General features: G+C 36.3%; 1 protein-coding gene across 2 annotated transcripts; it reads right to left on the bottom strand.

Moving 5' to 3' along the window:
- Window positions 1–44: 44 nt before the first annotated feature.
- LOC109051781 (pleckstrin homology domain-containing family G member 7-like) lies at window positions 45–15,645 on the bottom strand. 2 transcript variants are annotated; one of them, XM_042744222.1, is made up of 17 exons: window positions 15,387–15,645; window positions 13,162–13,891; window positions 12,107–12,129; window positions 9,104–9,222; window positions 8,870–8,910; window positions 8,404–8,499; window positions 7,712–7,858; window positions 7,100–7,195; window positions 6,434–6,535; window positions 5,845–5,958; window positions 5,290–5,464; window positions 2,734–2,849; window positions 2,540–2,627; window positions 2,368–2,447; window positions 1,195–1,348; window positions 898–995; window positions 45–719 (listed from the first exon to the last, which is right to left on the bottom strand). In XM_042744222.1, exons 2-17 carry the CDS (start codon window positions 13,768–13,770, stop codon window positions 615–617), a joined length of 2,163 nt encoding a protein of 720 aa, XP_042600156.1. In that variant the 5' UTR covers window positions 13,771–13,891; window positions 15,387–15,645; the 3' UTR covers window positions 45–614. The 2 variants fall into 2 exon arrangements, with proteins under 2 accessions (XP_042600156.1, XP_042600157.1); XM_042744223.1 differs by having other exon boundaries at window positions 8,404–8,496.
- Window positions 15,646–16,504: the final 859 nt, after the last annotated feature.

The raw sequence follows: 16,504 nt of genomic DNA, 5'->3' as shown, positions 1-16,504 counted from the left end.
AGTAGTTTCACTTTCTCAACGAAACAACGTCACACACAGCAGCCTTGAGCATCATATGACCCCTTTAAAGAAAATTTTAATTGAAACAAATTAGAATTTTGCTAACTTGCACACAGTATTACAACACAAAACAGTAGGTTCTTTACTGTATCGAAGCATTTAACTTTCCCCACAACACACAATGTCCCTCACTGTGACACAAATTCATCATTATTTATTTGCATTAGGAACAAGCAACATTCTGTTCTCCAAAAATTGAAAAGCTGTTCCTTTTGTGGACTTTAAACTGTATTTCCATTTTAAACAACAACAACAACAAAAAAAAAATGTTTCAAACCCTTTTCTTTCTAGGACATTATAAGAGACGTTTTGCACAAATTTGAGTCATACAGAACACATGAATACTTTCATGGAGATTTCTGTCCTTTTTAAGATCTTGACAGCTTCAGTCCTACTTTACTGTATGGAAAAGAACAGACATTCTCTTGTAAAAGCCTGTCATGTTTGGAATAACAAGAAGGTGAGTAAATGATGACAGAATTTTCATTTTTGGGTGAACTTTGTGCACTGCTGTGGCATGCTTGGCAAAGTTTTCTACAAAGTCTCTGTATAAATTAGATCTGTGAAGACTCCAGAAAAGAGTTGTTGACCCGCGGCTGCTGACAGTCCTGCTTCAGCAGAGAATTGGTGGCATCCTCTATCTCCGTCACCCACGCTTTCTGAAACATACACAACATACACCCTGATAAGACCTTTTTTGTGATTCGAGCTAAAATATAATACCACTGTTAGATTATATTGCCATTTTTATGTTTGACATGCCAGCACTGGTTAAGTCTGTGAATTATGGGTGTTGGATGGAAACCAAAGCCTTATATTCAAAGCCAAAATATTCACCTTGACAGATTCAGTCTGGGCTTGCAGAATGAAGACTCCGATGCACTGCTGGTAACGATTCTGGTGCATTATTATGAAGGAATTGGGCAAACCGGATGCTGAAACATTCAGAGACCAAATGTCAGTCCATCAGTGTGAACTTCAGTGTTTGTATCTACACTATTATCAGTGCTGATCACACATGGGCTGGTCCATCCTCAATGGAAATTTCTGGATTACGAAATAATTACGTAACAACTGCAACCTGATCTTAATCCAAAGCGTGCGTCATGGTATGTTTGTGCGTGCTGTCGGCACCTGTGGCGTTGAGCTGGTCTATGTTCTTTAACTGCAGGCGGTCCAGAGAGATGGGCTGGTCCAGGACAATGAAGCTACAACTCTCCTGTAATAATAGATCAAGCTCTTGGCCTGCAACCGAACGCAGGGGGTTCAACTCCACCAGGCCAGACCTCTACAATACATAAACACAAGACTATGATATTAGCTGTTTAAAAGTTTTGCCTAACTTACATTGAAGTAAGCATTAAGCACCATTGGAAACCTATTTTACTTTTGTATTGATCTAAATGAAAGAAAATATTTCAGCATATAATAAATATAGGATGAGATTGGACTGAATTTTCAGCACCCATTACTCTTCAGTGTCCTTCAGAAATCATTCTAATATGTGGATTTGATGCTCAAGCTTTTTTTATAATCAATGTTGAAAACAGTTTTGCTGCTTAAAGTTTTTGTGGAGACCTTTTTTTTCAGGACACTTTGGTGAATAGAAAGTTCAAAAGAACTGCATGATTTGATAAAAGTATTAATTTCTTAAAAAAAAAAAAAAACTTAGTGACCTAAACTTTACAACAGCAGTGTAAAAATGGGGTCTTTTTTATTTTAATGTTGCATTTTATCATCATCATCTAGCAAAATTATCTTTCATTGTGAATTCAGTAGCATCTCATATAAGACCAAATATATAAATATATTTAACTTTTAATCTCCATTTACAGTAGGCAGTACAGTACTATCATCTGACACAACCCACTGATCTCTATTTAACCTTAGCGTGTAAAAGGGAGCAATGGCTTGAATCAATAATCACTCCCAGACAGAATCAACAAATCTATTTTCACATCACCGTCACACGCTCTGACGTGTCGCCCATGCTTTGATTTCTGTCAACAGAGACAGGGCTGCTAAGCCTTTCACAGTAATAACACCAAACAATCATCACTTTCCTTGAATTTTTATAAACACACTTCATACTGATCTGCATACGCCGGGTACTCCGCTTTCCTCCCACAGCCCAAAGACATGCAGGTTAGGTGAATTAAAGATTTGTGTGTGTATAACAGACTTGTATATAGATTGACTTGTGTATGGATCAACTAGTTCTTGCCATGAATATAGCCATAGATGCTTGAATGGCGTTAAGAAGAAAATAAACGAACGAACGTACTTCATACTGATCAATAACCGCACCTTTTTGCTTCGCTTGATCTTCGTGATTAGAAGAAATTCATCGAATAAGAACAGGTAGACCTCATGCATCTTTGCATTTTCTGTGTGCAAAAGAAAATAATGTAAGCATACAAAACACGATGGTCCTAAAAGCATAAATGGACCAATGAGAAAAACGATTTATTTCTCTGACCTATGAGAACAAGCTTCCCATCGTGCAGAAGACTTCGATGAGACACCAGGTTCTCAAGGGTTACAGCTTTTAGCAAGTGCTTCAGATTCTATTAAGGATCAAACACACACAGCCTTGAAATCTCTATAAATGCAGTTCAAATCGAACTAAAATTAACATATAGCATGCTTGAAGATACAGATTTTGACATAAACCTCAGGAACATGCGCCCTCTTGTCTTGCTCCCAAACAGGAAGCCACACCAGAGCTTCCTTCAGCTGCTTCACCTTCTGATAGTTGTCCAACCACTTTACTTTTCCTTCAAGATCATCTGTACAGAGACACAGAGAGAAAGAGAGAGAGATTTGGGTGGGAATTCTATTGTATCATCAGCCTACACAAAGGCGGTTGGCTACGAAAGGTTAGCGTGTTCATCCACACCTCCCCAAAACAAACATTACTGCTTCTGTAAAACCACAGATCCTGTTTTTGGTTGTTCAGTTGGAGACAATCAACTGAATTTAATTGTAGATTCTTCCTACTGCGTTCCGAGTACAGGCTCTTTTATCAACAATGACACAATCATGTTGTTTGAACCCCACACCCATCTGACGACTCTTCATACGCTTTTTTAATTGCATCAAAATCACCAAGAAGAGTTGTACACACACACCCTTATATTGGTTATGGGAACGGTGTCATAAAGTGTGTTGAAATGAGCTGCTGTCATCCTGGAATGTTTTGAATTTAAAAAAAAAATTGCTTTTGTATAGAAGATTAACCTAATAATCATTTCAAGCCTGTCTAGCCATAAATCAGCCCCGGAGCAGGTCAACAAGTCAAGACAGGATAGCAAGTGTGATTATTACCATCACCTGAAGCACTGTAGAGAATATTATTGAATTCATAACAGCCAACTTCAGTGTATTTTTGGTTAAAAGTTAAATTACTGCCAGCTAGCTTGCTATAAAAAATACAAAATGTCATTACCATCACAAAGAATCAGTTGCTGGGATATTTGTTGTAAAATAAAAATATTTTCCCCTTTAATATTACTACAAATATTTTGTTGTTTGTGTCATCAGCAAAATCTTGTATCACTACCACAACATAACACAGTCATTACCATCATGGAGCGTTTTCTTTTAAATTCTTGTTAAAAAGACACAATTCAACTATTTTATAAAAACTATAATATTTTTAAATATATATAAATAAAAATTCTATATGTTGTTTCACAATATACACGGTCATTACCATCATTTACCAGCGATTACTATTTTTTCATAGTAAATTATACATTTTAATAAAACTATTTTAAGAAAACAAAGTATTTAATAAATATATTTTATAACAACTTACAAACAACAAATTTTAATTAATGTATATATATATAAAAAATATATATTTAAACAGTAGAAAGGGCTAATGGGAATGGATGAAACAACATAGTATATTCATTTCACTTCCTTATCAAAACAAAGTACTTGATAAACACATAATGGATTTATGACTAGTTGTGTAATGCTTCATAAAAAGATAACTGGGCTTGGACATGTAAATTCAAATGTCACGTTTTCATAGCTTACTAAAACATGGCGTACTTTCAGCTCTTTTGGCTCAGATCTCTGAGGCAAAAATAGCTCTGTCTTTCACAGAGTCACTGCGTGTCGTTTCTCACAGTGGCTGTCACTGCACGCCTCACAAACAGCTTTCCTATGATGGCAGTCAGAGAACAGGAAAAGTCACATGTCACCTGGTTTGACGTGAGTGTTTTACCCAAACGAGATCAAAGTGTCCTCATCTGAGAAACAAAGACAATCCAACAAACTATTTAAAAAACAAAACAAAAAAACACTCAAAGCTAACACTAGAGATATTTAAAAAAAAAATTAAATTATATTTGCCAATACTGCATATTTATTACCTTATTTTTACAATTAGTCTACCTTTGCTATCATATAATGCTCACTAAAAGCTGATCTTCAAAAGTGCTAATCATTTAATAAAACAATAATTTATGAAGCCAATCTGTACATTAATTTTCATACTGTACATGTAATGTTTTGATGTCTAAATTCCAAGGATCAGTTTTTTTTCACATTATGGAGCCAACTGGACAAATTTTGGCCAATATTATAACGATCCCTAAAAGGTGGTCTTTATTAGTCTACCTTTGCCATCATATAACGATCCCTAAAAGGTAGTCTTTAAAAAGCGCTTATTATTTAACAACACTATTAAATGTTCTCTCAAAATGAAAATTAATTTTCATACTGTACATGTAATGTTTTGATGTCTAAATTCAAAACAAGATAATTTTATCTACAAAGTCTGACTTTTTTTTTTCTGTAATATTGCCCATTTTTATCAGTTATCTTTGCTCTAAACTCATAATTGTGAGTTTTCTTCTTTTTTTTCTGAGATTTGAGAGTTTACATCTCTCTAAACTCATAATTGTGAGTTTTCTTCTCGCACCTTATTTTTTCACAAGGAATAAAAAGAAATTCTCACAATTCAGAATTTTTTCAGAACTGCAAGTTTATATCATGCAATTCTAAAACTATTTCTCTAAGAATTTTGCGTAAAAATGTTTTGTAGGATAATTTTTTTTTTTTTGTGGAATAATTTTTTTTTATCCTGTGGTGGAAACAACCTTCCAAAGTTATCAGCTATAATAACAGGAAATTAATTATCTGCTTATCGGTATGGGCTAGAATTATGTCAGTGCACCTGTACTTTCATCTGTCACAATAATGCCACCAACTTACATATGGCTCTGTCAACGAGATCCACGATGGTCTGTATGGTGTTCTCCTCGGCCTCCAAGCAACTCTTTTTCCCTATGTTCTTCAGCAGCAGAGGGTACCGTGTAAACCTCTGCAGAGGAACCACCAGCAGATCCTTCAACTGCAGCCTGCGGCACTGCTCGTTTCGTTCACACCACTGGATGACAGAAAGAGTGGATAGGAGGAGATTTGGAATGTTAAGTATCTAATGAGACTGTACTGATTTTGTCCAGAATAAAAAGTCAGCTGACAAATAAAATCTAGTGTGCAACTAAGTGCAAAAGCTAGAAGTGACAGGGCAAAATTTATGAGGAGACAGTTTAAACAGGGAACAATCCTCGGCGAGAGCTGATGATGTAAGAAAGGGAAAGTTCCTGAGTCACCACTCTTTCACCAGCGAGCTGGTCACCGTGTTCTTGACAACCACCCAACAGTGGCCTGAACCTCGCGTGGTAATGTTTGCCCTGTTCCCTAGATCTTGTCACTATTAAGACCAAGCCCTGATTTACTGTGTCAGATCACGCTTGCCACAGTTACCTTCACGAAAGAGCCAAAGTCCTCCCTGAGCTTCAGGCTGTCCAGATAAAGGATGGCCGTACTGTAATTCAGGCAGTATTTCTGTAGACAATGGCAAATGCTGTCACCAAACGCCTGCAAAGCAAACAGTCCAAATGGGAGAGTATTCAGAAGAGAACAATAGAGATTAGAGAAAACATTGTTATTTTTCAGCAAATAAGGAACAAATGTTTAATGGTGTTCAGTTTTTTTTTTCTCTTTTGTTTTCTAGAACAATCATTTGCTAACTGCCTAATATAATAGTCTACATTTGGGAAGTTATACATTATGTTTGAAGGTCACCGACCATGACTTTCCATTTCTATAAGTATTTTTTTTTTAACATCAACAATAAAAAAACAATAAAACCACATAATACAAATATTACAAAAATATCATAAGAAACATAAGACATTAAAAACTGAAGAAAAAAATTCATAAAAATTCTTTTTACTGTATTTTTTGTTAAGCATAAGTGAACTTTGTCTAAAACATTTTACACACACACACACTCACACACACACACACATATATATATGCTATATAAAAAAATCAACCTATGGTATCTTACCTTTTTTAGGAGTTCAAGAAGAGATTGAGTACTGTAGCTGTCTGGATTTGTCCACATCTCCTTAATGACACGCAAGAGGCTAGTAAGGAAGCCAAAACTAACCTGCAATACAGTAAGAAACAAATTGAGACATTATAAGATTTCATATTATAAACTGGAACACAGATAAAAAACTGCATCCAACAAAGTTTTAACTTGCAGGTAATTTCCAGTCACATACAGTATGTGACCCTGGACCAAAAAACCAGTGATAAGGGTCAATTTTTTGAAATAAGCTGAATAAATAAGCTTTTCAATGATGTGTGGTTTGTTAGGATAGGACAATATTTGGCCCAGATACAACTATTTGAAAATCTGGAATCTGAGGGTGCAAAATATCTAAATATTGAGAAAATTGCCTTTAAAGTTGTCCAAATGAAGTTCTTAGCGATGCATATTACTAATCAAAAATTACATTTTGGTACATTTACGGTAGGATATTTACAAAATATCTTCATGGAACATCATCTTTACTAAATATCCTAGTGATTTTGGGCATAAAAGAAAAATTGATCATTTTGACCCATACAATGTATTGTTGGCTACTGCTACAAATATACCTGTGCTATTATGACTGGTTTTGTGCTCCAGAGTCACATATTTCCACCTAATTCATTGAAGTCTTACCAGACAGAGCTCATTGAGATTTGCAAAGAGCCTCCAGGAGTCAATGTCCTGAAGACACTCCCTCATCTGAAGGTCTGTAAGTGTGGTCAAAAACACCTACATGCAGAACAAAAGCAAACACACGTAAGTTCTATTCTTACAGCGTGAGTTAATTGGTCTGTTGGCCCCAGAACATTTGTGCTAGCTAATGGTTCGCTTGTAAATTTCAGATACTGTAACCATGCAACATACAGTAGCTAAAACTCTATTTTTGGCAGTTTGTCTCTTTCACTGGAGGACATGTCTGAAGGCATTGTATTCATAGGGGCAGTTGTGGCCCAATGGTTATAGAGTCCGACTCGTAACCCAGAGGTTGCGGGTTCGAGTCTCGTACCGCCAGGGATTGTAGATGGGGGGAGTGAATATACAGCGCTCTTTTTAATATCTTGAGCAAGGCACTGAACCGCCTACTGCTCCCCGGGTGCCGCAGCAATAAATGGCTGCCCATTGCTCCGGGTTTGTGTTTAGGATGTGTGTGTGTGTTCACTGTTGTGTGTGTGCACTATGGACGGGATAAATGCAGAGCACTAATTCCGAGTATGGGTCCCCATACTTTGCCACTTCACTTCATACCTCTTTTAAAACCATGAGATGATCAAGGAAGTAGACACATTCACTGGTGAAAAGCTCCCAAATGGCTTCCTGTTTACGGTAGGCTTTTGGATCCTCCGCTGCTCCCAGTTCAGAGTGATCTCTCAAAAAGTCCTCCAAAGACATATCCTAAAAAAATGAAAGAAAACCGACTCCTGTAGGCAAGACATTACAGGCAAAAACATATATTTTTCATAGATTTCAGACTACTGAAAAACATTAAATACACTTTAAAGTGTTTATTTGCATCTGTAGAATTAAAAAACAAACAAAACAAAAAAAAACATACAAATTATATAAAAAAAAAAAAAATAAAAAAAATCCAAAAGCCCCTCTGTAAAAAAAAAAAAAAAAAACTAGCATGTAAACAAATGAACCTGGCTTTATTCAATGTTTAGACTTCTGTTATGGAAATGTATTTATTAGTGCATAGTTAAATAGATCTAGCCTCTTTTGCATATTTAAACATACATTACAGAAAAAGTGTAATACAAAAAAAAGTTTGCAATACTTAATGTAATCAACCAACCAAGGAAGTATGGTTAAACCTATTTGTTATTTTTTTTAACCAAGTAACTTTGGGTGTGGCCATGGCCAAGCATAAATACTAATGTGCTTACCTCAGGGAGTTTTCAACTCACAGCAGTTTTGAGGCATCAGTTTTGAACACATACCTTATATGTCTGAAAGTCTGTGTCTCGCCATTCCTGGATCTGAATGCCAGCCAGACACTTGTCAATGTCAGCTACGCTGCCCTTCCCTTTTGTCTGCTGGAAAACACCACTCACATTTATTCAACATCACAGCGCCCTGCCCTCAACAGGTCTCTTTGTGTTTGAGCACAAACTGTGGAGCAGATTGCATAGCACGACATGTTTGAGCTCTGTTAGATGTGCCCATTTTGTTGTTGTTTACTGTTCATGGAATTGATTGGGGGAAGGGGTGTGTGCATTCAAATCTGATTTAGCTCAAAGTGGGTCAGTGAACACTATGTGCTAGATATCATCCGAAGCATCTAAAAAAATTACGAGTATCTGCAGACGGAAACAACCACAGAACTGGCACAAGATCAAAACGTCACGGAACAGATATCTGCATGATGATACTGAAAAATTAAAATATGCGAATATTTGCACTTACTGTGTTACGCCTCGAGAAAGGCCACTTTGATTTCTTAGTGTCTGTAAAAGAGTGCAATAAAACTAAATGTTCTGCATAAAGTCATGCATTTTATTAAGTATTGCTAGTTGGAGATGGGCTATGAAACTGATTTATATATTTTTGTTCTTTTATTATTTTATTCTACAGGTATACAGTAGCACATGTTGGCAAATCATATTAAACCCAGAGTCATGACATTGAAGCATGACTAACCTGAATAGGCTGATTTATTTAAAATATCAGCAACGCCATTGGACACAAACAAATCTCCAGGGGAAACATCTAATCCAGGAAGACTCACAACCACAGAGCTCCGCCTCCTCTCCTGCAGCCTGAGAAAAAGCAAACCGGAAGAGAGCAGGTGAGTTCGGAGAACATTTCAACCCCTGAGGCAGCCAGCCTCTCAAAGTTATGCATGATGGATGCTCACTGAAATAATGTTGGTTAACCACAGAGCATCATATTTAAGATTTATTTGCTTCATATTTGTATAACGACACTTTCTACAAGTTCGCCACAAACCGGACGAGTTTAGAGGGTAGATCTGCATGTGAATTGCAATTCTGCCTAATTATTTCTACCTTTAGTCCAGTCCACACAATAGCTCTTTAGACAACGGAAAACAATTATTCCACTAAATCAATCAGAGAAGGTTTGATAAACCCTGGCCAATGCACTGTTGTTATCTCTTTATGCAGGCCCAAGCCTTGCTAAACTTGAAAATTCAAGACAGATTTGCTTTAAAAAGGAAATCAAAGAATTCCATGTTCACAAGTAATTTCCTTGTTAGTATTAGGTGGCCGGAACTGCGTTTGCAAAGATGATAAACAAAACCATTCCATGTATCAGCTGTACACGCACACCATTGCATACTGGATCTACAGGCCTGTCAACGGATACCTGAACAGTTGGATATATTAAAAGATTGAAATTTTATTATATCCACTGGTTAAGAACAAAGAGCAGCAGGGGTGTGGAAAAGCATCCTGATTTTTTGCCTGCAGCCATAGGAGCCAAGTCATTGTTAATCAAGTCAAATGTTTGTTTGGTTTTTTCCTAGTGCTTTTGTGTATTTACCAGGGTTAAATACACAGGAAAGGTAAAATTATGACAAACACTATTTGTTTAAAACATTTCCGTTAACTGCAGAGTAAATGCAAAACTTTTTTTAAAATTTTGCCAAATAAGTTCAAAGGTAAAAAGGTTCCAATAATTTCGAAACCGAATAATGAACTCAAATTGAAACTAAAATGGTATTAAAATTAAAATGGTTTACATGTAATGTAAATGTCAAGATTATAATCATGAGCTCACTTATGAATTGGAAACAATATAGAAATACCGGCATTTTGGTCTTGTGCTCTTGTGCAGTTCCTAGTCATTATAGTTTATCACCAATACTTTAGATTAAACAAGATTATAGTTCCGTATAGTGATTTTGTGCTCTGTTCTGCTATGCTTCAGTACCTCTGTTACATTTTGACATAAAATCCTAAGGGCTTTTAGGCAGAGCTATGACGGTTTTCACAGGCAACTAGACAGTCTGGTTTTTGTTTGAGTTACTCTCAGCTTTGTGCCCATCCAGCTGTACAGAGACTCATTGATGTGCCACTATGTGATGTGTGTCAATAAACATTTTACAGGGGTTTTCTTCCGATGCAGGTATAGGAGAGCAATAAGAGCTTGGAAGTAAGAGTTAACCGTACCTTCCATCTATGTAATAAATGCAATTCTGTTTTTTCTACAACTAGAAAACTAAAGCTGATCAAGACAAATGATCAGTGTCAGTAAATTATTACAGCCACCATTTAAAAGTTTAGACTTCAATAAAAAACTGCAGTAGAAACATACTGATATAATTAACAAGTTAAAAACTGAATTATGTTTATATACAATTCAACTGATTATTAACATTTTTTTGATTAATTGATTAACTGGCTAACTGTTTTTGGTTTGGGTTTTAGTCTAAATTAAAACTTTAATTTAGTTTTTGGTAAATAATTATTTAGGTGCATCACGGATGGATGGATGGATGGATGGATGGATGGATGGATGGATGAATGAGGCTGAAGGTCTGTGACAAGATTGGTGTACATAGCTTGAGTTTGTCAAGCCAACATAAGTTCACTGACTGAAGAACTAAATATAATAACAACAGCAGATAGATTATCAGTCTTTCTGTGTGCATCACAGTAAATATGATATGATATACCAATAAACACTTGAGTCATATACAGTTGTTATGAGATATAAATTCTTCAGCATTATAAAGTGAACACCCATTCCGACGGCACCTGGCACAATGAACCTATCAAATACTTCCTTATTAACGTTTTACTTTATCATTTGCATCCTTTTGGACTTTTTCAGAGATACAGAGGCCAATAAAAAGCATCATGTGTTCGCTATTTACACATGTAACTTCTCTTTTGCAAGTGCAAACAGAAACACAGATGCCAGTACATTAGGTTTTTAAACCCTACAAGTAAAAGTCACTCTTTTTACCGGCATTAAAAACAGGTCACTGCTAATGGCTTATTATCTAGAGGCACATCCACAATACAGTCCTAGAATGAAGCAGCCCTCTATGCTGACTATCCCAACCCCGGCACAGCCGCAAAGAAGGGAGCTTTGTCTTCGCACCTCCACGGAATAATGAATAACTGTCCCATCCAATCTCCGTCCAGGGATGAGCACTGCAATCAGACGGTGCCATACTGTAATTTAGCCCACAATAGCTGCCTAATTATCAACCGCTGAAAAGACGACCATGGTCCCAGCACAGTGGGCCCAACAGGGGGAAAAGCAGCACTAATGAGAGTTTGTCTGGGCTGAACGATGGGACTCTAATAGCTCTCTTTTAAAAGTTCATGCGCAGCTAACAAAGCAGCAATACAATGAACAATGAACCTCCCTCTACCCCAGCTCCCCCTGCATCAGCATGGTGGCGCTCTACTGAAAAAGTGTCCTGCTTTGGCCTCATTACCACAAACAGTGTGTTTCCACACAAACAAATTCCTGGATTAATGAAACAACACTACAAATTAGAGATGTTGAGCAACAAGAACAGGACAAATAGTTTAAGTGAACAAGGAAATGCTGGTTTGACACAGAACAAGTGACTAGGACACTGAGAGCAGAATTACAGTTCACATGCAAATATGACTCAGGTGGGGACAGTTTATGCAAAACATTAGAAAGAGACAGATCACATACCTTTTATGACAGGGATCACTGGCCTGTAATCAAAAGAAGACACAGCAAACATAAGCAATGTACTTTATGAGGAAAAAACACTGGTAATCAGTTGCAAAATATCAAATTCAGAGGATATCATCATACAATGTGTGAGTTAAAGACCCCTAAATTTCTCACTTCTACTGATATCTCACTCTATTGTGGCAAGACTTGGATCAATGCATGAAAGGAGTGAATGGGGCTTCTCTTTTATACTTTTGATCCTTCAATGACCCTTCCATTATTTGGTGATTGCTGACTGTGGTGAAAGGAGTCTCATCAGAGGGTTTGCTCGAAGCTGTCAGTGCATGAAGCGACTGATTCAATTGCTGTCAAAAGCTTTTATTGTGAACTACTGGGAGAGTTAGAAGAAGAATGAGACAGGCTTTTTTGCTAAGAGTGGAAAGATTCTTGCCATATGAATAAAGGATTGTATCATCGCATATCATAACAGAGGATTGTTATCAACTTGGAAAATGATAATATAAAGCCAGCAGATCAAATTAACACTGAAAGGGTGATCAGGACAAGGGTTAATATTGTTAACAGAATCTAAAACTTTTAAAAATAAAATATTTATAAGTTAATTTTAAAAATAACTTTAAAAATAACTTAAAAGCACGCAAAAAAAAATTTTTTTTTTAAATAAGCTAATTTTATACAACCACTAAATAAATAAATACGTAAGTGGACACTAAATATATTATTTGAGTTTAAATATATTAATTTGAATTTAAGTACATTTTTAATTTATTATTTTACTTGTATATTACCTTTAACCTTCTGCTAAAATAAAACCGATTATACCATAATACGGAGAATGGTGCCTTTGCATTTGCCATGGACAGCATGGAATATAACAAAAAATCTGTAAAAATTTAACTGACCATTCAGAATCAAGTATCCAGAACACTGTGTAATAAGTTTCAGTAAAGTATCATAATTAATGTTCATATATATTTAGGGTTAGGAATGCAAAACCTATATTAGAAAAGACATTTTTAATTACATTTTTTTACAACTCAATTGTATACCTGGTCATTGTCATCGGTTGTGCTCTCATTATCATCAGAAACTGGCTCTTTTGAATCATGAGACTCTTTGCTTTTGCAAATGACACCGTTGTCAAGGGTCTTTGATCTGTGTGATCTTATTGTCCCGTGAATCACTGAAGATTCAAAGTTCCCATTCTCTCCATCCGACTGAACCGCCAATGGAGATTTCTGCCGGAATAATGGAGAAAGGGGACTCGTGGGAGTGGGAGATTCCTCTCCTAAAGAACTGTCTGACTTGCTTGGATCTCTGTAGGAGATTCTCATGCTTCTCATTCTCCTCAGAGTGGGAGACGTGGAGATGCGGGCTGGAGCTTGTCTGTCAAACTGAAATAAGTGTGGAGGTATGCCGTCAGACTCCGTAAGGGAACCGTACCTCTGTCTGGAGGACATTCTTCCTAAATCTATTCGCATTATGAAAGGACTAGCAGTTTGTGTGTCTTTGTCCTCACTTTGTACGTATTGGGTTTGGGTCTGTGCATCTGTCCCTCTGACTGTTTTCTTTTCATGCCAGTCTATGTAACTCCAATCCAAAGTTTTATCCACTTCCTTCCCGTTTTCACTTATGAAAGCATAATTCAACTCCGTCATCTTGAGTAATCCAGCATTATATATCCAACAACAGAGGACTGATTAAGAATCAGATGCAAGTTTGGCTTGAGTCATTCCCACAAAAATGTGTCCAATCCCAAAATCCATGTCTCTGGAGCTTCTGAAAAGCAAGAAAGGATTAGAAAAGCCACCCACTACATTTATTTAAACTCTTGTAGAACTAGCCATGTACAGTATGCCTATTTTAGACCCTTTGCGTCTAAAGAAAGTTACTCAATAAGACCAAATGGGCAAATGCAAACAATAATTAAAACACTTCTACTAATTAGTTGTGGTGAAAAAGAGAATAAAATTATGTTTACATAAATTCCAGAAAACCTGCACTTTCATCAGTAGTTGGTAACTCTGTATAACGCAACAACAACTCTTTTAAGGCCCTTCAAACTCCAACATAAATTCTGTTCACAAATTGGATTAAATGGGTTAATCTGCTTTTACCAATACTTATGACGCTAAGCACCCAGACATTGAAAGCCCCTATAAACATTATGCAATTTTCAACAATTCAGGAGGATTATTTACCGCATTCTCAATAGGCAGTTTGTAGTTTATCATTCAGCATTCTTAAGATATATTATTGAGTCCATATTGTATATATACCTATTATATCAGTATGTACTTATGTGTGTTTATATGCTGTATGTTCAGTTTCTAACTTTTAACTATTAACCTGTCTGTTTTCTTCTGTGGAGCCTGCAGAAACTTGGTCATTACATGAACCTGAAGTTTGATTTTTAAAAGCATATTTCATTTATATATACATTATATCAGAAAATAATGCCTTATTGTTACTAAATTGATTGTGCCATCAGTTAATAGTTAAATTAAAAATAGTTTTACATTTATTTTAGTCACTGCAAGCCTGGTACTGAAGGTCATGAATCTACAAGGTATTTATTAGAAAGGGAATTTAATGCTGATATTTCTACAAAAATCTAGTTTTCGATATTTGTTTTTTGGACAAAATAATGATTTAATAGCTGACTATATAAGATCAACCTAAAATAATTAAAAATAGAAGTTTGCAGTAAATATCAAATTTACAATAATAATTTTTGTTTACAGATTATGGTAACAGTTAACAAGCAAAGCACATCCTTAATACAGAAAGACAACAATAATGTGCCTATAATAATATAGAAAAAAAAAGCAAAAAAAAAAACATGTTTTGTCATTGTTTACACATTTTCATGGGAAACACAAAAGGCACCTTTTATAAGGAATGACCCAAGTACAGGACATTTTCAGCATTGGCCTATATTTAATTACCGCATGCTTTATTGTTGTGCATTATAAAGAAACTGTGTCTCGCACCATCACTGGGACAGTGCAGCGTGGGAAACAAGGCACCTGATCCTGCTCTAGCAGACATGGGCAACTAGTGTAGGCTTACAGTGAAGATCATTTTTTAAAAAAAACACTTTATTTACCGCATTCAAAGCCATGCTGTTGTAATAAAACATGCTGTAAAATACCTTAGCTTACTTCTTTCTATTAAGCAAAATCGCGCGATCACAAACGTTTAAAGTCGCAGATGTTTTCAGACAAGCCAGTTATTTGAAGTCTCGATTCTATACCACTTCTGTGCCACTTACCGCCTAGTCGTTCCCGGGTGATCTGAGAATCGCGCTGCTAGAAGGAAAACAGTTGGACCAAATGTACAATGTCTCTGCTATAGTTTCACACAGGATGTCTATCCGCAAAATATTACACGCAACAACAGAAACCAGCTCCGTTTAAAGTGAAATAAGCATGCTCGGGCTGTGTGGCTCAGCAGGTATTGTGTGAGGGAGCTCTGCTGCCTTGTCTCCTCAGGTCAGTGGAGGTGGAGCATAACTTAGCTGTATTGTGTTGATATGTATATGCGAGTGTGCGGTGTGCAGCGAGCAGTACTGCGTGATGACTTCGTGTTTCATTAGAGAGATGGGTAAGAAAGTCAATAGATGTCGTAAGTAACCTCATGGAAACTCTGAGCAAATGTCAAGCATCTTAGCTTTCCTTTCTGTGGCCACGTGACTGATTATTGGGTTGCTATTCACATTTAGCGAAGTAAGTTTAGTTAGTTATAGGCAGGGCTCGAATTGAGGGGGGATGGCATCCCCCTAGTTGAAAAAAATCGACAAAAAGCATCCCCTCAGTAAAACCACCATCCCCCTTACATCCCCTTTGGATTAATAATGTGTATTATGTAAAACTTATCATGCAAATGAAATGTTAAAATTATCTAACTTTACTTAAGATAATTAACGAATAACGGCGACTGGCCAATCAGAACTCGGTTCTGTAACAAACTGCGCAAAATGGTTATAGCGCAAACTTTTTATTTATTTAAAATGAAGACAACAGAAAATGTATGTTTTTTCCTTCATTAGAATTTAAAAATATTACCCTGACATAATATGTGCTGTATGTGTGACTGTGAGGGACTGAGAGATGACAGAGCTGACATTATCGAGTCGTCGACTTTGGAAAAACCAAACAAAAACACTGAGAGTCCTGTTAGAATACAGGTAAAATAACCTTATAATTCAAGCAATTAAAGAAAAAATACCAATGTATGAGTTTTTATGTATGTATATTCATTGCACAAGCAATGTACTTTTCTGAATATATGTAGGCATATATGCGCGAGCACAAATGTGCTATCAATTTTATACAACAGTGCACTGTGTTTCGTTCCTTGAATGAATAATTTTTTGTACGAATCAAGTGA

Source organism: Cyprinus carpio, chromosome B18 (genome assembly GCF_018340385.1).
Source record: "Cyprinus carpio isolate SPL01 chromosome B18, ASM1834038v1, whole genome shotgun sequence".
Lineage (NCBI taxonomy): Eukaryota > Metazoa > Chordata > Actinopteri > Cypriniformes > Cyprinidae > Cyprinus > Cyprinus carpio.
The sequence above is the reverse complement of the archived record's forward strand: the minus strand, read 5'-3'. Positions and strand labels throughout refer to the sequence as shown.